The sequence below is a fragment of the Antechinus flavipes genome, chromosome 1, assembly GCF_016432865.1.
Source record: "Antechinus flavipes isolate AdamAnt ecotype Samford, QLD, Australia chromosome 1, AdamAnt_v2, whole genome shotgun sequence".
NCBI classification, from domain to species: domain Eukaryota; kingdom Metazoa; phylum Chordata; class Mammalia; order Dasyuromorphia; family Dasyuridae; genus Antechinus; species Antechinus flavipes.
This window is the reverse complement of record NC_067398.1, coordinates 430,987,684-431,008,975: the sequence shown is the minus strand read 5'-3', so window position 1 is coordinate 431,008,975 and position 21,292 is coordinate 430,987,684. Positions and strand designations below refer to the sequence as shown.

General features: G+C 36.5%; 3 protein-coding genes across 3 annotated transcripts in view; all 3 read right to left on the bottom strand.

The window, feature by feature from the left end:
* Positions 1-21,292, bottom strand: part of LOC127543695 (serpin B6-like) — a 236,161-nt gene that overhangs the window by 134,519 nt on the left and 80,350 nt on the right. The gene's annotated exons all lie outside the window — the stretch shown is intronic.
* The window catches only part of LOC127543697 (serpin B6-like), a 131,123-nt gene that overhangs the window by 29,481 nt on the left and 80,350 nt on the right, over positions 1-21,292 (bottom strand). The gene's annotated exons all lie outside the window — the stretch shown is intronic.
* LOC127543691 (serpin B6-like) lies at positions 1,681-19,953 on the bottom strand. The gene is made up of 7 exons (XM_051969930.1): positions 19,890-19,953; positions 11,930-12,107; positions 11,211-11,348; positions 10,370-10,487; positions 6,559-6,701; positions 4,086-4,241; positions 1,681-2,553 (listed from the first exon to the last, which is right to left on the bottom strand). Exons 1-7 carry the CDS (start codon positions 19,916-19,918, stop codon positions 2,155-2,157), a joined length of 1,161 nt encoding a protein of 386 aa, XP_051825890.1. The 5' UTR covers positions 19,919-19,953; the 3' UTR covers positions 1,681-2,154.

Below are 21,292 nucleotides of genomic sequence, written 5' to 3'. Positions count from 1 at the left end.
TGAGGCAGAGGTAAAGAAATATTGCAATCTAGATACATGTTACGATTGATAAAAAAGGTATGGAGGAACAGAATCTGAATCACAGGTATGTGAAAATAATATCCAAAGACTCTAGAAAATGGTTAGAAAAGTATATGAAGGGTTTTAAAAGCTAAAGAGAGGAATTTGTATTTACGCGTAGAGACAGTAGGAAGCCAGTGGAGTTGATTGAGTATAAAAGAAAAAATCATATACTAATAAGTAATTATTTAATTAGGAGCAAACTTTTCCCCCTTTTCTACTTTGTCATTCAGAAACCAGTTCCTTTGAAGTGTTCATTTGAAGCTGAGAGAGGAGAAACTCAGATCTGTTCAAAAGATAAAAACAAAGTTTAGTTTAGGTGAATTAATGAATTCCAGCCAATTTTGTTTTACTCAGAGGGTTCTGGAAAAAATGTGGGTTTTCCCTTTTGTCAGACCAGTGATATGGCTGCAGATAAATTGATATGAGCAAAACAGAATGATCAGTCATGTCTCCCAGTCCTTCCTTAGAAAAAGCATATCTCTCTCATTATATTCCTTTGTCTCATTACTTATTAACAAGATTTGATTTCCACCTTTAGAAATATTGAAGGCTTTACAGATGAGGTCACTTTTCCATTGAGAGGATAAATATGCCCTTTTTGTTAACCTACCTGCTAGCAGTGGTTGATAAAATTGATTGATTGTAATTTATCCAGAAACCTGTGCCTCTTGAAAACTTTTACTGATACCAAACAGAAAGGTCACTTGGTCACATCTACTTTTAAGGAAAATTATTTTGGCAACAGGATATAGGATGAAATGGAATGAGGATCATTTTTGCAAGTGATGATGAGAATCTACACTAAGATGGCAATTGTATGATTTATTTTATTGTTGAACTCCAAAAAGGTTTTGTTCCCAGAGACCTCCTTCATTATTTCATGAATCTTGTTCCCTAGCTTCTTACCATTCCATTTTAAAACCTACCTCTTCTTCTAAGAGAAAAAAATGGCATTTGGCGTCTATCTTACTGATAAAGGAGTAACAGATAGTAATAGTTAGTTTTCTTTTTGTACCCAGGACCAAAAATGAGGATGTGGTGACAGAGGGAAAATGGGGTAGAACATGTCAGGAGCTAAGCACTGTGCTTGGGGAGAAATTAATTGATATATGTAATACCTTCCTGGATTTAGGCTGTGGGCAGAGGACTGAAATGTAATGATGGACAAAGGGAGGGACTCTATTAATAATTAATAAAAACTGATCATGAAATGTACTAGGGAACACAGGCTTCCAGCCTTCCTTTGGTTTTCATGCCCTCAAATAAGAGTACCTGGGACACACTTTGAAAATTACATCACTCAATGTGCAGAAATCACAAAATCATACACAGGGAATCCCAGATAGAGGATTTTCCACAAGGACCAGAGGGAAACAGCATGAGGGTAAAGACTCCATCTAAGTGATCTCTCTCCTTTTATTATTTTCACTCAGTTTCATGTAAAACAAGTTTTTTTTTTAATACATATATTTTTAAAAAGAAGTTCTACATTTTCTCCCTTCCTCCCTCAAAAAGCGGCTCCCACCCATTGAGAAGGTGCTGTGGCCATCTTTAAGAGCTCAAAGCATAAGAACCCTTCAATCTCAGAGGTAAGATGAATGAGGCAGGAGACTCATAGAGTGTGAAAAGAGCTCAGTTTATTATGCCGTACAGCCTTGTTGATAGACATTTCTGCAAGCGTGATCAGCAGTGAACAGTAGGCAATCCCCAAACACCATTCAGAGAAACAGCTCGTGGGCTTTACCTATGCTGGTATCTGCCCGTGGGAGGAGAACCATCCAGCACTTCAGCAGCTGCTCACAGGGAGAGGCCCTGTCACGGCATCCCAGCTCATGAGCAAGTAGCTGTGACCCTCTGGCTCAACACTCGTTCCCATGATCACAAATCACTGCTCCTTGCTCAACAAGGGCGTTTCCGCAACGTGGCAGAAAACTTATTGTGCACCAGAGGTTGAACTCCCTTTGTACTCTCTGTCGGCGGGGTCCCATGGCTTAGCAAAAAGGCACATGTGAAGTTATACAAAACGTTTCCATAAGAGACATGTTGTAAAAGAAAAGTAAATCTCCTCCCACCCCCCAATAAATGATTTCTTTATGGAGAGATCACTTTGCCCCAAAACAAAATGGTTTTTGAGCTGTTATCTCGAATAAGAAAAAGGAAAGGATGGTCAACCAAAAAATAAGGAGGAAGGCAACGTATCCTCGCCCTTACTGCAGTGGCAGCAGCTGCTTCTGTGCCTTCTTCATTAACTTCTACATAAGCCTTGTGTAAAACATTGGATAGAAATAGGTCCTTCCCAGCTGATATCCCAGAGAAGTCAGCCTTGGACATATCAAAGGCATCTGACATGCCCAATTTTTGAAGAATGTTTTCCACATCTAAAGTCTCCTCCAATTTAAATCTGGGAAGATAAACGTCCATCTCAGTCATATTCATCCTCTCTGGTTTTAACCAATCTGTTAGTTTCTCAGGAGTAAGTCCTTGTTCCAACTAGAAATTAAAAAAAAATGATGTGTATTATAAATCTCAAAGCATTTAATTTATTTAGATAAATACTCCTCTACTACTTACTATATGTGAGGTTATTGTGTTAGATATGAAGTATCCTGAGGAAAAATGTTCATGCCTCTGGGAGCTTCTATTCTACTTAAAAAGTTAGGAAAGTGATAAATGCAGAATCAAGCCAAAGACATGTCTTCATTCTTTCCCTCTCCTTCTCCCTCTCCCTCTCCTTCTCCCTCTTCCTTTTCCTCTCTCCCTATCCCTTTTCCTCCCTTCCTCCCTCCTCCCTCCTCCTCCTCCTCCTCCTCCTCCTTCTTCTTTTTCTTCTTCTTCCTCCTCTCTCTCTCTCTCTCTCTCTCTCTCTCTCTCTCTCTCTCTCTCTCTCTCTGTCTCTCACAAATGTTTCTTTTCTGCAATTTCCTTCAGACGACCTTAGATTCAGAGCTAAAAGGGGCCTTACAGATAATACAGTATATATGACTATTTAACAGATGAGAAAATTGAGGTTGCTTCAGGTCCCTCGGGTTGCTGAGTCAAAATTCCAACTGGGATCTTGGACCCTGACTCCAAATACAGCCTCACATTCCTAACCAAATCTCTATCTTACAACCTTGTCACTTAAATTACACCCCATCCTAGTTACCTCAGAAAATAGCTTTCATTTTCCTAATCCCTTTCATTAACTAATTTCTAATCTTAAACTTCTCTAGCACTTTGTAACCTTCAAAATACTTTCACACATTATCACATTTTCTCTTCACCCCTCTCAAACACCCACTGAATTATTTCAGGGAGAGATCATCCCGTTTTTATATATGGGGAAAATGGCTTAAATTTTCCTTGAAAGGCAAAACAGTGGCTTTTCCATTGGCAAGGCTGTACTCAACATGACGGAATGCTGGGTTTTACTTGTACTATGGGTTTCCAAATCTGAGCTAGCACCGCGTCATGACAGGGGCTCATCTTGACCAGATTGAAAATCAGTCCTTGGTCTCTCTGAGCTGCTAACATGGCAGTTCTCCTACAATGATAGACTATCTGCTCTGTGCTTGTTGCTGATCTATTTCTTTACCCAGACTTCCTTCCCCAACAATGTCTCTTAAGTCTCAGGGATTCCCCAATCACATCTGGAGCTCTGCTTATCTGGCTCCCATTCTGCTCTCCTTGCCCACTTCAGCAGGATCAGGAAACTCACTCCCCTTTCATTGTAGTAACTCCACACCCTGAAATATTATTAGAAATTCTAAATTAACTAGTCTTGGGTGCATCCTGCTGCTATAATCTTCCACACTCAGGCCCTATTCCTGAGTAATAAGGGCTCCTCCAATACCATACTCCACCTACTTGTGATATAACACAGAGACAACACTCTGTAACTTTCAGTAATAGGTCTATCACTAGATGACTCTTTTAAAGGATTGGATCATTAAAGCTAAAATTCAGGTGAAATAATTCCAGCTCTGAACAATTTTTTTTCCCAAATTTTTACTGAAGTGGGTAGCCATATTGCATTCTCTTACCATTTTTAGATCTGTGTTCTCATATGGAAGCAAAATGACCATGTCCATTTGTCCTCCAACATAAGGCATAACTAGGACCCGGGTGGACACATCTTTTATATAGGTTGTCCTAAATTGAGATTTCAAAAACATCATTTGTACTGGTTTCTGCTTCTCCTAAAAGAAAATGAATGCACATCAAAGTGAATCCAGGGCAACTGAAGGAGGCAAAGAAAATCAACACAACTTTCTAACAAAGTATATTTTTGTACCTTTACTTCATGTCTCTAGACTACAAACTCTCTGAGCTTATAAATCAAGTGTCTACAGAACTGATGCTTTCTTGTCCTGGGGTTTGTTTCCTTAAATGGAAATGGGCTGTATTTATTTATAGAAAAAATTTCTTTTATTCTTTCTTCTGACACAGAGCAGCTCTTGGAAGATATATATAAACAAAAATAATTTTAAAACCAAAGATTTCTAAGTCTTTTTCTTTGTATGGGACTTCTTTTAAGTAAAGCACTTATTGTTCTCCTGTTTCTTCTTCCCCTTCTTCCTATAAAAACAAGAAAGGCTCAAAACTGGACTAAGTCCACAATCAAATACTCAATTAATATTCGGTGTGAATGAGTTTCACTTAAATTGTTTTAATACTTTTTCATCTAAACTGATAGTGTTTTGCAAACTTTATGCCCACTGAAAGAACTTTCATATATGACCAATCTATGTGCACCATAATTGAAAAACAAACTGCAAATTCTTTTATTTCACTCAAAATGCATTATTCATACTCATAAGATTTACATATTTTTGAGGTGCTAAGTATTAAAGGAAGTGGAGAGAAAAGGTTATTCCTAACCTATCTCAGTTCCCAAATCCTTATATAGTCTTCTTAAATTTTGTAAAACATTTTACATTATTTCAACTAGTATGTGTGTTGTTTTTTGTTTTGTTTTGGATTGTAAAATATATTTTCTATCAAATAGCACTTTTTCCCAATTACATATAAAGACTATTTTTAACATTCTTTTTAAAATATAATTTTATTTTTCCAAAATTTCCCACTCTGTCTCTTCCCTTCATTCTCCCTAATAATAGTAAGCAATTTGATATAGCTCCTGTGGAAGTACCTCTGAGATAAATATGTCTATTTATTATGGGTTAATCTATGTCCAATGCCTCTCTCTGGTAATGTAAGTTATAGAAAACAGACATTAATCATAGGGGTACTTCCACATATCCAGGTACTATTTAATAATATTATGTATCATATCTCATCTTCACTTGATATTCAAAAACTTTTAAAATTGCCAGTGAAGTTTCTGACATAAGAGTACATTAATAGAGAAAATCTTCTTTATTAATAGAATTTTGTTTATTCCCTGAAATATGAAGTATTTAACAGCTAGTTTGACAGTTAACAGAAAAGTTTTCAGATAAATAATGCTTTCTCTGGATTTTTGTATATGTATGCATATATGGAGATTTGTGTGTATACACAACACACATCCTTATACACTTACATATACATAGACTCATACATATATCTCAACATCCCAAAAAGTCTCTATGCTTTGTTATACCTTTTATTACTTGATGATATAAATTCACATTGATCCCTCTCCTCTAAGTCCTTTTGCACTTCTAGTCTGTTCTATGAAATGGGAAAGTTCAACACTTTCCTAGCCTCTGAGTTCAATGAGATAATTCTTTATTATATCAGAACATATGAAGATTTATCTCCAATAGAGGATAAAACAGGATGAAGAGAGAAAATATGCTTAAGCAAAGAAAAGGGAAAGCGTTAAATTCAGAATCGGACAGAAAAGAATAAAGATTTTTTAGGCCACTAATAAACTCTGTTAAGCTTAGGCCAAAAGACTTCTTTTTAAGGAAGTAGCAAAAGTCTCCTGAAGAAAAAGGAACCTGAACAACAGGAGATCAGACAGTGATCTAGCTGAGAAAAATAACAACTCTCTCCAAAGAAGGTCTTTTCACTTCTCTTAGGTTTGCCTTGGTTCAAAGTAATTTTCCATATATGTCCCCAGTTACCAGGACAAAAGCTATTGTCAAAGAGAAAAACACAAGTGTAAAAGCATGCTCTCTTCTTCCATGATTTACCACGGCAAATTTTTAAGTAATTAAACACACAGAAATGGCGAGGAAGCTGCCTTACAAGGGATTTTGTCATGAGAGATTCTGAGGTTTGGAAATAAGAAAAATGGCTGGGCTAACTGGTGAAGTAAAGGAAAACTGAGGTATAAGATTGACCTCTTTATTCTATCAGAACACAGAAAGAAAAGATGAAGGGAGACCCCTCCCAGGGGAGAAAAACAAAAATGAAGAGAGAAAGAATTAAGTAAAGAAAAGGAAGAGTTTGGCCATGTGTTGTTAGAGCTCACGTATATCTTAAGAAACAAAGGGAATGTGCTGATTCTTTCCCATTGTCCAAGTTTCTGATGAGGTCCCAGGACATGGCAAAATTGCCACTTACCTTGCTGATTTTGAACATCTGTTCTCTTGTTCTATCTTTGTCAAATTTTTTCTCCCATTTCCCTTTGAAATAGATGGCATTCACAAGTACCAGAGAGGTCCATGGATTAATGTAATCATTAGTGAGAAGTTCCACAATCTTACCTGGATTAAAACATTAAAGATTAAATTTAGCAAAGATGTAGCCATGATCACATCTAAAACAATAAGATATCACATAGAAGCATTTTATAAACCCTAAATAGTTCAAGATAGCCTCCCCTTTTGATATTCCTCCTCTTCATCATCATTATAACAGTGATTATATGATCTAACAGGGAATACACCATGCCGGGTTCCAGCCTTTACAATTTAGTCAAGTATAATCATTCACCTTCATATAGCATGTCATGCACTGATAAAGACTGCAAACCTCTCCCTGTTAAATGTTATCAAGGAAAAATACATAATGAAATCTTTTCTGTGTTTTGATGTAATAACAAAAATACTTCTGAATGTCATGATCAGCTTGCAAGAAAGCAACACTTTCAGCTACATAGCTTCACTCCTTTCTATGAGTACCTTAAAGAAAAATCCTCTCTACAACTCCAAAATATGTTAAGATCTAGGATCTCATGTAGATTCACAAAAAAACCTTACCAGGTTTTCAATATATTATCATAATATATGATAAATAGAGTAACTGAGCCTGGAAAAATGTGGATACTTATTCAAATTCATATAGTTAGTAAGAGACAGGTGTTGGATTTGGGTTTTCTGAGCCCTTTTCAGTTTTTGTTGTTGTAGCTTTTGTTCCTTTATATGTTTTTAATTTATTTCACCAAATAATTCACGATTAAAAAGAAATATAATTTTATATTAACTTTTAAAAATTTTGAGTTCCAAATTCTTTCACTCCTTCTTCCACATGTGCCCTCCTTGAAAACGTATGCAATTTGGTGTTAATTATAATGAGAAGACATACAAAATCTATTTCCATATTAGTCATATTATAAAAGACCAAAAAAATTTTTTTAATAATCCAAATTCAAATTCAATCAATTTCAAAGTTCCTAAGTTCTGCCTCTGATGATAGATAGTATTTTTCATCATGGGTGCTTCAGAATTGTTTTGAATCATTTTTTTTTATCAAAGTACCTAAGTTTTTCACATTTCAATTGTGAAAAATTACCATATTGCTGTTACTATGTACGATGGTCTCCTCCTTTTGGTCATTTTGCTTTATAAGAGGTCATTTTAGTTTTTTTCCCAGGTTTTTCTGAAATTAACATGCTAATCACTAATAATAGCACAAGAGCATTTCATCACATCATATACCACAATTGCGTCCAATCAATGGTCAATTCTTTAATTCCCAAATTGTTGCTACCACAAAAAAATTCTTCTATAAATATTTTTGTAGATGTGGGTCCTTTTCCCTTCTCTTTCATTTCTTTGGGATACAGACATATTAGTAGTCTTACTTGGGTTCCTTGGGTGTAGTTCAAAAATGTTCCTTAGAATGGTTGGACCAGTTCCCAACTCTACCAATAGTGTCCCTATTTTTCCACTTTTCCTCCAAAATTTGTTACTTCCTTTTTATCATGTTAGCTAATCTGACACATATAAGATGATGACTTATAACATGAGTAATTTTAATTATAATCCTCTAATCAGTAGTGATGTGGTTCACTTTTAGAATGTGACAATAATTTTGATTTCCTCTTCTGAAAACTCCCTGTGTATAACCTTTGAACATTTATCAACTAGCTCTAATTCTTATGTATTTGGCTTAGACAACTATACATTTGTGAAATAAGACCTTTATCTGAAAAAGGTAATATAAAAACATTTCTTCTACTTTCTACTTTTATTCTAATGTTAACTGCATTATGGTTGTTAGGTTTTTTGTTTGTTTGTTTTGTGCAAATAGTTTTTAGTTTCATGGAATCAAAATTATCCATTTTACTTCCCATGATCTTTCTCTTTGCTTCTTTTTAATTTTTTTTTTTTGTGGAGGGGGCAAAGCAATTGGAGTTAAGTGACTTCCCCAAGGTCACAGGGGTAAGGAGTGTTAAGTGTCTGAGAATGGATATGATATCAGGTCCCCCAGACTCTAGGAGTTAGTACTTTATCCACTGGGCCATCTAGCTTCCCCACCATAATCTTTTTCTTGGGGTCACAAACTTTTCCTTTAGGTATAAATCTGACAAGTACATTTTACATGTACAAGTACATGCCTATGATATCACCCTTGAGGTCTAAATCATTTGTCCATTTTTATCTTTCCTTGATATATACACTGTGAGACATAAATCTATCCCTAGTTACTTTGAAACTACTTTCCAGGTTTCCCAGAAATTTTTTAAAATGCTGAATTCTTCCTACAAAATCTTGGACATTTTTGGATTTATCATTCAATATTACCTATGTTCATTTTTACTATATATTTAATCTAACTACTCATCTATCACCCAATTTCTTACCCTATACCATATTGTTTTCATGAACACTGCTTTATAGCTTAGAATAATGTACTCTTCAGTCTCTATCATTCAGTTTTTTTTCATTTATTCCCTTATTCTTGACTCTTTTTTCATCCACGTGAATTTTCTTATTGTTTTTCTGGCTATATAAGCTAATTCTTTGTTAGTTTATTTAATATGACATGGAATAAGTAAATTAACAAGGAGAAATATCATTTTTTTGATATTGGCATGGGCCAATGCTTGAGCACTTGGTATTTCTCCAATTATTTAAAACTGCCTTTGAGTGCAGAGTTTTGTAACTATAATCATTTAAATTCCTGGGTTTGTCTTCATAGATAGACTTCCAAGGATTTTATTTCATCTGCTGTTATTTTAACTGGACTTTCTCTTTCTACCTTTCAGTTGGGTTTTGTTGGGAGAACAGAGAAAGTTGGCTGAGTTACTTGAGTTTATTTTTTTATCTTGCAACTACTAAACATGTTCATTGTTACAACTAATTTTTTCTGATTTTCTAGAGATATCATCATATCATCTGTGAAGAGTGATGCTTTTTGTTTTCCTTATTGCATGATTCTCTTCTTTCAATTTCTTTTGTCTTTTCTTATTGTAAAAATTGGCATTTCTGAGATAATATAGAATAATACTGGTGATATGGATGTCCTGGTTTCAGCCTTGATCATAAGGGAAGGCTTTAAGTTCAAACCTGTTGGAAGGCTTTTTAATTTTAGAGAGATATTATTTGTCATTTTAAGAAAGACTCTATAACTATACACAAAGAACTACCAAACTGTGCAGTGTCTCTACTGAGACTTTATAACAAAGAGATCATAAAAATAGAAAAAGAACCTACATGTGCAAAAATGTTTGCGGCAGCCCATTCCTTGAAGAATGGCTGAATAAGTTATGGTATATGGATGTAATGGAGTATTGTTGTTCTATAAGAACTATCAGTAGGGTAACTTCAGAAATGCCTGGAGAGACTTAAATGAACTATGTGGATGCTATGTGGAGTAAAGTGAGGAGAACCAAGAGAACATTGTACATAGTAACAGCAAGATTATGTGATGATCAGCTCTGATGGACATGTCTCTTTTCAACAATGCGGTGATTCCAGTCAATTCCAATAGACTCGTTATGGAGAGAGCCATCTGAAGAATTATTTATACCGAGGATATTGAAAATGAGGAGAAAAACAAAGAAAATTAATAACATTTCATGGACAGGTTTTTTTGCACATTTTTTGTTGCTTAGAACTCACTCCTTTTTAATACTATACAAAAGAGTTAACAAAATCAATGCTCAACATTCTTGAAATAGCTAAAAAGAAATCCCATTATTTCTTACCTTCAGTCTTTTCTTCTATCCACTTATTTATATATTTTCTTGCTTCCTCTGATGCATTAGCAAAATCAAGTACTTCCATATTTGAATGATAGAATTTCTGACAGGATTCCTTAAAAGACTAATCAATAACATAAAGAACATAACCAATTGTCACAAGTCCATAATTAAATTTCATCAGTACACTGCCAGGAAATTTTGGGCCCCTACTTCCTAACTGTCACAACCATTTTACAGACCTCCATGAATTGACTCCTAATCTTGATGTTTGACTTGGATGAATTTTTAAGTCTTTAATCTAATGAAGCTAAAGACCTAAAAATTAGACATCAGGGCTTGTTAAATCCATTTAAGTTTTATTAACACAAAAAGATTGCTTAAAATCAGTGACTATAATCTAGAAATCTAGAGGAAACTAAATGATATGCCAATAGTATCTAATAAATCAATAAATAGTTATTTTAAAATCAACTGTCAGATTGAGATGAATACTCCTGGCTTTCATTTTCTATAGCATCACAGGATCAACGATTTAGAACTTAACAACTTTAGAAGACATCCAGTCCAACCTTTCCAGTTTTACAGAGGAGATGACTGAGATGACTCTTCCTAATAGTAAATAACAGAGGTGAAATTTGAAGACAGGTAGTGCTATGTCCCCTGGACCATACTATTAATCTTTAAAAATTATAGAAAATAAGCATGTGTTCCCAGACCTAACTTTTTCAAACAGTTCTAAATGAATTTTTAATAGCATGACTACAGATGAGATACTCCTGTCATCTTTCAAAATGTCATTAATTTCCTTAAGTTTGTAGAGAGAAAAATAATAAACAAGACTTACTGAGATAAAATCATGAGTCTTTTCTCCAAAGAGCCTGTTGGCAATTCTTAACAGGCATTGATCACCAGATTTATTAGCTTCTTCAAGAAAAGACTGGAAACTGTGGTGGACATCTGTACTTTTGTTTAAAGAAAGAACCTGTTTAGAAAGAAAAATAAATAGAATTTTAGTACTGTTTTCCTTTCTCGTAAAACACAAAAGAAATCCTCAAAGGAAAATCAACTAAAGGTCCTACAGAGACTAAAAGCATTTAAAAATAAGATTGGAGGTTATCACTCAGCTATTCAAAAGCTTTCTTAGCTCCCTATTGGCTTTAGGAATAAATTCAAATTCTTTTTGTTCAGCATTTAAAGTCCTTTACAACCTGATTCGAACCTACCTTTCCAGAGTTATTATACATTACTGCACTTTCTATCTTTCCCTTCCTCACTCCTTCCTCCACCTCCCCAAAAAGTGACCTTCTAGTTATTCCTCAGATCAAGGTAAGAAGGTAAGATTATTCTGCATTAGTAAATTTGGGCACATTTCCACCATAAATACCTACTGTCTATAATACAGAGGCTAGAGAGATCATCCACATATTGTGCTTCATTTCCCCAACTCTCTATGGATGCACTATTGACAAAGCTCAGCCTCCTTTGAGATGTGACTTTGGAGAAATACAATGTTTCATATGGTTTACTTTTTTGTTTATTTGTTTTTTTCTTAGTCCCCAGTACCTGTTGTATCTGTGCAGCAGTATTTCCCTTAGCCCCCTCTAAGACCATTGCCAGGGCACAGTAGAGGCTCAGGGGGGAATAAAACACATTCTGTGAGGTATTTTTTTCACTAATTTCTTTAAAAACATTCAAGGTAAAAGTGTTGATTGCTTTAGAGAACGCAGTCATCATGGCAAACCTACAACAAGAAGACAGAGACATAATACATGAATCTAGGAATTTTTTGTTGTGCATCCAATTATTCCATTTTTGAATCCATATCATCTCCAATAATGGACCTTTAAAAACAATAATAAAGTGCATTTTCAAAGGGCTTTATGCTTATAAAGCTCTTGACATATTAATTCATTTCATTTTAAAAGCAACCCAGCAAGGTAGGTGCTATTATTTTACTCCTTTTGCAGATCAGGAAACTGAGGCAAATGTAAGTGAATTAAGTCGCCCTGTATCATACAGCTGGTTAGGATCTAACTCAGGTCTTCCTGACTACCATGTCCACTATTATATTCACTGCAGTACATTGTTGCCTCCGTAAATGAACAAAATAATACAAATTAAGAATAGGACACTGGAGAAATGCCAATAATCTCAGCTTTGTTCCTTATTATTATCATTATGACATATCTATAAATATGATATGATATTTACAAGAGACTTTTTATCAATTTGCTGCTCCCCAAATGGAAATAACTGATTAATAACATTTCTTTCTGATCACTTAACCTCTCAGTTTCCTTATTTCTGTGCATGTATTCCTGAAGTTTAGGACTGCCACCTAAAATGTCATTCATACTCACTGCATATAGCCTAACTTTCTGCTGAAGCTTATTTTAAATTGCATCTCTATTACAAAGCTTCCCCAATCACTTTAGTTAATAATTGTCTCTACTTGATCTCCTACAAAATTACCTGGATAATTCCCTACAACAATTTCCTAGATACATCATCTGGCACTTACCCCACAATCCTTTGTCTAGTTAACTTGTGTGGATAACACTTCCATAAGATTTCTTCTGGAAAGGCAAGAGCTATTTCTTTTGCCCCAAGGGAAGCAACAGGATTATTTTTCCAAGAGGATAAGGACAAGGGGACTGTGGGAATTGAGCAGATATCTTAGCTTGGGTCAACAAATGGAAAAGTAGCAAAAGAAAAGACAGAAAAAGAGGTTTTTTTCTGCTGTTATAAAGAAGCCAGGTTCAGAAAGTCATATCATAAAAGGAAGAAAAAGAATGAACTACAGGTGTAAGTATGTATAAGGTTGAGAACAGGCAAGTCAAAAGCAGTGTTAAGATCAGAAATCAGGGTCTAGACTAATCAGACAATAACCAACAGGAGTGAGGAATTCTAGTTTTAGCAAAGATGCTACTTAGTCTCTATATTGTTATATACTGAAAGCTGGACATGTGTAGAAAGGGAAGCAAAGTCAGGGAGGAATCTTTCCTCTCTTCAGAACGAGAGTGATTGTTGAGATAAGTCACACATTTTACAGCATCTATGTCAGCACAAAGACAAGATTTCCAATCAAAAGATTACAGAAGAGATAGAAGAGACATCCAAACCTATCCAGTCAAAGCCATATCTAAAAAGTTGTCATTTCACTAAAGGGATGATTACCTCTCAGGGCAATACATTCCAATTTTAGACAATTCCAGTTTGGGGGATGCTTTTGCTACATTAAACCTAAACCTACCGCTTTGCAACCTCTTCTTTTTGCTCTGAGTTCTGCCCTCTCAAACCAAGCAGAGTTAAGTCTAATCATTCTCTCTTACCAATCTTTCAAACACCTGAAGCTAGCTCTCCTGTGTTTACTAACCTCTTTCTTCCAAATTAAACATCCCCAGTTCCTTCTTGCAAAACACCTTCTTCTTTTTATACCCAGTTCATGCTCCCCTGGACATGCAGATGTGATCCTCAGGACTAGTGACAAGGCAGCAGCATAGCAGTGGGATAGATCCAGAGTCAGGAGAAGGGCCTTCAAGTCCCAGCTCTGCACTCACTATCAGTTTGTCTTTGGACTTGGTATTTCATCTCAATTTCCTTATGTGCAAAATGAGGGGCTTGAACACGATCACTTCCAAAGTGTAGCTGTTACTGCCTTCCTGTTGCAGGAGGTGCCTCTCTTTAAGCAGCCTATGCTTGGATTAGTTTTTCTAATATTTGTACACATTGGTGACTCATATTGAACTTTCAATCTACAAAACCCTCAGATTTTTTTTCATGGAATCATTGACTAGTTCTATAAACTTTTCTTGTATTGATGAACTTGCTTTCTTGCACTGCTTGTAAATGACAGAACAAAAATTGTCAGTAGGAAGATCATGATGCAATAGTCTGTCAGTTACATGATGGCATCCCTGCCCAGGGGACAATGGACAATGCTCTTGAGCTTTCTCAGTTCACCAGGGAGTGAAACAAGGCTGGGTGCTCGCTCCCATGATGCTTTCAATCAAATGCCTTCTAACGCCTTTAGGAACATGGCATCAAAGTCAGCTGCTGCCCGGGTGGTCAATTCTTCAATTTGAAAAAGCAACAAGAGAAAACTAAAGTGAAGGAAGTTTGGGTGCATGGTTTTTTGTTTGCAGATGATTGGGTACTCAGTGTAGCCTCTAAAGCTGAGATGCAACAAAGCATGGGTACATTCAATGCTGCTTGGAATAATTTTGTGCTAACAAGTAACACCAAGAAAACCCAGGTGCTCCATCAGCCAGCACCACAGCCTCCACATGAGGAACCATTTGTTATAGCAAATGGAATTTTGAATGCTGTCATAAGTTTCTTCATATCAGTATACATCCAGGCAGTAATGACCTTGAGACACACATTGCAAGATCTAACTCAGTGTCTGGGAGGCCAGGAGGGGAAGTATAGGAGAGAAGTATTAGACTACCAAACTGAAGGTCTACAGAGCTGATCTCAGTGGGATATGGCTGTGAAACCTGGACAGTGTACCTGTGCCATATCACGAAACTGATTCACTTCCATTTGAATTGTCTTGGGAAAATTCTGAAGATCATCTGGAAGAATCAGATACCAAAAACTGAGATCTTTTCTCATACTAAACTGCCAAAACTTGCAGTAGAAAGAATAACTCCACTGGGCTCGGTCACATTGTTCCAATAACAAATGTGCTTACAAAGAAACTTTTTTATGTAAAGCTCACATATGGCAAGTACTCACAAGATGGTCAGAAAAAGCAATAAAAGAAAGCTCTATGATATGGGAGACTTTGCCCCAGGACTACCCCGGTTTCTTCACTCATCAGTAAAAGTACTGAGAAAAGTAGAATTGACTTAGCTCAGAAAACATGGAGATGTGCAAAGTTAGAGAATCCACTCTAATTGTTCGATGAAGTATTTGTGTCCATCCCCTGGCAGAACATTTCAAGTTCATATTCGTTTGATCAGCCACAATCAAAAACACTAACTTGACTATACCATAGTGAAGGCCTTTTGGACCTCTTCAGAAACAATGCACAACTGATGGAGACAGCAAAAGAACACTCAGCTGTTGTTGATGAGGTCCTATTCTTCAGTCCAGATTAACTACAAGCTTGGTGCCAAAAGAATTGGCAATGGGATTGCAGAGCCAAAGTCTGTGATATTTTTTAAATCATGGTAAAAAGCAGAACTGACTTGAGTGATCCTAGTTCATGTCAGCATTCTGCCCTACAAACAATCCAATTAGAATGTTTGGTCCAGATAATTCTTTTTGTTCCTCCAAGATATGATCCATTTGGTAAGCAATTTATTCATTTCCCCCTGCTGCTGCTAACACAACCCTCCCACCTAATTCTTCCCTATCCTTTCAGTGTTTTCCTACAGACAGAAACTACATGCCTCTACTATTTCCCCCTATACCCTCACACCTATTTGCACCAACTCTACTCTTCCCTGGTCCCATTCTTCTCTGGTTCACTGTTTTCTTGAACTCTCTACATATTTCCCTACATTTCTGCTCAGTGTGAAATGCACTGGTTTTGGAGTCAGAGGATTGAAGTAAATTTTCTGGTTTAGTCACTTCCTACTGGTGTCACCATAGGGAAGTGATATAACCTTTCTCAGCATTTGTTATCTCATTTGCAAAATAAGGTTAGAATAAATGACCTATCTAGAGCTAAATCAGCGATTCTTGGATTCTAGAACATCCTTTTCACACTTCATAGCAAAAACAAGAACCTTTCCAAGGAGGATTAGAAGTTGGTCTCCACTACAGCTTTTGAACCATTCTAAAACAATGATTATTAGCCTTTCTTCTTTAAAGTATTGTTTTGGGCCTCTCTTTTCCCTGACTCTCTCATTTGTGGACCATTAGGTTATTCTGCTAGGACCACCTGGCTCACTTTTCCTGCCAAGATTTTCAAAGACTTTTATATATATTCACACCAGTCCTTGTGATGCTGATATTACAATTCAACTTTTTCTACTCTTACAATATTTATCTCCACACTATTTCTTAGCTACATGATGTCACGTCAAATAAGATGTGAGCTCTGAAATTCTACTGCCTTACAAGCACCTATCTTTCATATCTATCTACCCCCAAACCCCTTCATTTATTTGGAGTCTCCTCTTTTACTTCACTCTTTCTTTTACAATCCTTTAACCCTTCCCTGTGATAGCAATGTATCTCCCTCACTCTGATTTTACTTATTTTTCCATACAATTTTCTACTCGGATCATAGCAATGATTCTCTAAGGAATTAATTCACCAGTTCCTTGAATATTTTTTTATTTACAGCTTCTCAGTTCCTAATCTTTGATAATTTTAAACACTTAAGTATTAAAATTCTGCTTCCGAGTTGCTAAAAATGTGCTGGATAAAGCTCAGTGATTTCCTCATAAAGAATTTTTTCCACTCAGTAAATAAATTCCATGGCATTGCCTCAGCCAGAAGTTAAATGATTTAGTCAAACAATAAATATTTATGAAGGACCAACAATAAATCAGTGTACCTAAGTGCTGGGGATACAAAAAGAGGCAAAAGGTAGTCCATTGGTCTCAAGCACTGTACAATTAAAAGGGGAAATAAGCAATATGTAGGATAAATAGAAAATAAATAAGAGAGAGAAGGCACTCCCTCCTTTGAATATTCTCCAGCTAACAGAGCTCTTTTTGGGCCATGTTGCCCAGAACTGAACCCAATATTCTAGATGAAGTATGAGGAAGGTCTGAAGGCACTAGAATTAAATAGTTTGAGACAGGCTTCCTATAGAAGATGGGATATTATTTATGATTTAAAGGAAGTTAAGGGAACCAATAGATGAGATTTAGCATGGAGAGCATTCTAAACTTTGGGACAGAGAAAAATGTAATTACTCCTTATTAAGGCTAACCCTCTATAATATGTTCATCCATCTTCTATCTCTTCTTTCTTTCTTTCTTTCTTTAGCCTGCATATTCAAAACCAATTTCTCCTATGGATCCTTTTAAACTTATCATTTATTTTAATATTTTAGGTCATACATATATATTCATTTTTTACATATCTCCATATGAGTCATGTAGAAGAGAAAAATCAAAACAAATGAGAAATACCATAAGAAAGAAAAAAAAGAGTGAAAATACAATAAATTGACCCATATTCAGTTCCCATGGGTCTCTTGCTGTATGCAGATGGTGTTTTTTATTAAAATTTTATTGAAATTGCCTTGGATCACTGAGAAAAAACATACAATCTTGTTGCTATATATGAAGTTTTCCCCCTTTTGCTTGCTTCACTCAACATCAGTTCATGTAATTCTTTCCAGGCTTTTCTGAAATCAGCTTGTTCATCATTTCTCATAAAAAACGTAGTAACACATTACTTTCATAATTATAACTTTTTCAGCCATCCCTCAATCAATGAGCATCCACTCATTTTCCAGTTCTTTGCCACCACAAAAAGAACTGATACAAACATTTTTGCACAAATGGGTCCTTTTCCTACTTTTATGATCTCTTTGGGTTATAGACCCATCGTGTCATTACTGGATCAAAGGTATGCACAGTTTTATAGCTCTTCAGTCATACTAGTAAATTGCTCCAGAATTGCTGGAACATTTTACTACTCCACCAACAAGGTATTAGTGTCCCAGTATGCCCACATCTCCTTCTACATTTATCACTATTTTCCTGTCATTTTAGCTAATCTGATTGGTGTGAATTGTTTTAATTTGTATTTCTCTAATCAGTAGTGATTGGGATTGTTTTTTATATGACTATAGATGGGTTTAATAGTTTTGCCTGGATCCTTTTTTAATACGTACTAATGTACTTGGTTCTTACTAATCTGAAACACACAGAACAACTTAGAAATTTTTCTTCAACTTTCTACTTCTCAAAGTTGTGTTGAATGTTGAACTTCTTGAAGATGACTGCATACTGAATATCGCTATAATCTCATCACTAACTCACTTCTCAACTATTTAAAAATTGAATTATATCTCCTCTAGTCTCCTGAAACTGCTTACCAATTCTTACCTTTCATCTCTTTGATCTTCTTGCATATGACACAAAGCTATTCCCTTCTTCTCCACACTCCCCTTTGCTTGGATTTCTTCATATCTCAGCTGTCTTTGTTTCTCTTCTATCTTTTTCCCTATCCCCTACTGTAGGTATTCCTCAAAATCTTTCCCCATTTTTTTCATTCTCTTCATGTTTGAATGTTCAAATGCTTATGAGTGTTCTCTCTCTCTCTCTCTTTCTCTCTCTCTTCATCTTTCTCTCTGTTTCTCCCCACTCCCTCTGTACATAATATGATGACTCAAAGCCCCAGTGAGTCTATTTTTCACTGGGTCCAATAGAAGAAATCAAAGATCTATCATAACAGCTGATGGAAGACCAGAGCTGAAAGGCAACAGATCAACAAGATCAATCACATAGTTCAGTTCTTCCTCAATACCAACCAATCAAAAAGGGTTGAAATGGAGCAAAATTCCAGACAGGAAGGTGAGACAAAATCTGAATGGGCCACAAGTCAGAATTCATGAGACCAAAGTAGAAGTCCATCTTACCAGTTTATAGAATAAAGTGGGAAAAATAGGATCTTTAACTAGAGAGAAAGGGTAGAATCAAAACCAAGATGAAACTATATCAATGCAAATAGAGAGTTTGATAGTCAATAAATATTAATTAAGTGCCTACTATAGGTCCAAGATGGTGAGTTGGGCAGTATGATGAATTTCCACAGTTAGGTGGAAAATTCTGAGTGTTTCCTCTGGGCCCTTAAAATGTAGGATCTTGGAGGATCCTACATCCATGCGAAATTTTCCTAAAATATCCAACAGGAAATAAGGGAATAGTAAGAAAGAAGCACTTCTATAGTATCTACTATGTGCCAAGTGCTATGCAAAGTGCTTTACAAATATTTTCTCATTTGATCCTCACAACCAACTTGAGAGCTATGAGTTGTTGTGATCCCCAGTTATTGTTGAAGAAAATGAGATCAAATGATTTTGTTCATATTTGAACTCAAGTCTTTATGATTTCAGACCCAGCACTCCATCTGCTACAATATCCAGTAAACTCCTCCCTTAGAACAATAAGGCTTCTGCAAAACCAGCAGACACATTAGTTCCCCACAACATTGTATACCCAAGATTCTTCATCTTTTCAATGAAAGGAAGGAATTATATTTCACCATTTCTTCCCATGGGCTGAGTCTGATCACCATAGTTTCTTTTTTTATTTTCAATTCACTTCTAGGATTTACAACTTCAACTTATGGCTAAGACATTTAGTAGGATCCATCCAGCTGAAGAAAAAAAGAGCCCAGGGTTAGGATTCAGAACCTGAGTTCTAGTATAGGTCTGCCAGCAACTAGTTGTGTAACTTTGACTAGACTACTCAGCTCCTTTAGGCTCTTCATATCCAGGCCATCTAGGTTACTGACATTAATTTTTTTTTTGAATAACCCATTATCTCCCCCATGCAGAGATGCTGAAAGGAGTTTCCTTTCCTCACATTTCTAGGGCTAGTATTACCTGAAATCCAATAGCTGGGAGAGATCCATTTCTGTCCATATAAGGGTTTTCAGAAGTCCCCTTCTTTTTCCTCCCTCCCACAACAGCACTGACAAGGAAGTGATTAAGGTGGAGCCCTAGATCTTTGACAGCTCAGCAAGATAGAGAGGAGATGAAATTTTGCAGCCTAAGCTGCTCCCAGAGGCAGGCAAGGAGGAGCATTGATTATTTAGATATTGATCTTAATTGGGTCTCTTTAAGTGCATCATTTTGACAATTCCACACTCTAGGATGAAGCTTCTGGTAGAATTCTTAGATTGACAAACTCACTACTCCATCATTACCTTATTTAATCGGACACCCAAATTATGATGTCAAAGCCCTCTGTTATATATCTTCAATGAAAGAACTTAACTGTACCTCACTAATTTGTCAAACTCCCCTTTAGGTTTAACCCTCCAATTGATGTCACCCTAGCTTAAAGAGTCTTCTTCCTTCTTACTACCAGGGAATATGCCTTCTCTGTTAATTGCTGAAACCCTTTTGGATATAATCCTCTTTTAGCAGCTAAATAAAATCCTTGCTCTTGATTTACCTAAAAATTCTTTTGAGAAACCTTCCAACAGTGGCCTGCAAACCAAATATCCTTTGTCGGGTCCAAAAGCCCAGCATCTCAACATTAGAAGGGTTGGAGGATCCCTCAATTCTGTTTTCGCAGTTTCAGGATGCTCGCAAATTCCGGATCCAGAGATCTCAATGGAGTCTCAGCTTCCGGGAACGTTAAGTGGCCCTCAGCTGGCTGCTCCCCAACAGTCCTATGCATAATTCATAAGGAGCAGGACTGGCTGCGAACACGTGCCCCAGTGTGGCGAGAGAAGCCGGGAAGTGGAGAAAAGTAGTATCCTCATTCCCAACCCAGAGACATTCTAAGAAAGAGTTCAGAATTCATGCACGTCTGCCAGGTTTCCATGCCAGCCTAGGGCTAAGTTCTCGAAAACAGAAAATACCAACTGCCTCTCGTTCTCTTATCGCCGGGGCGTGCGCTGGTCTATGCACTTTCTATCTGATTGCAAAACCCAGACACAGGGGCCGCGAACAAAGTCGTGGGGAGGTAGACCCCAAATCCCGAGCTGGGCAGCATCCACCTAGGGCCGAATAGCAAGGTGTACTAGGCAGATCAGCGTCCCTCTCCTCCTGGGCCCTCTGTACTCCGCGGGTAATCCTGCTTTAACACCCGCATCCTCCCAGGACTCAGCTGTAGGAGGAAGGAATTACAGAAGATTGGAGAGTAGCTCAGTCGGCCTCCACCTACCTGTCTTGGCTATAGAGGGGACATTAAGTGTAGCTGCTGCAGCTTCATTACAGTCCTCCGAGTTGGGAGAGAAGTCCAGCTCGTTAAACCCTGTGTGTATCCTTTTTCCGCT

Bases quoted from the DNA above. Each gene is read 5' to 3' on its own strand.
- LOC127543691 (XM_051969930.1), bottom strand. From the start codon at position 19,918: ATGGATCTCTCCCAGCTATTGGATTTCAG. The intron at 6,702-10,369 runs GTAAGAAATAAT...GTTTTAATCCAG, and splicing joins GATAGAAGAAAAGACTGAAG to GTAAGATTGTGGAACTTCTC. The intron at 4,242-6,558 runs GTAAGTGGCAAT...ATTTTCTTTTAG, and splicing joins AGATGTTCAAAATCAGCAAG to GAGAAGCAGAAACCAGTACA.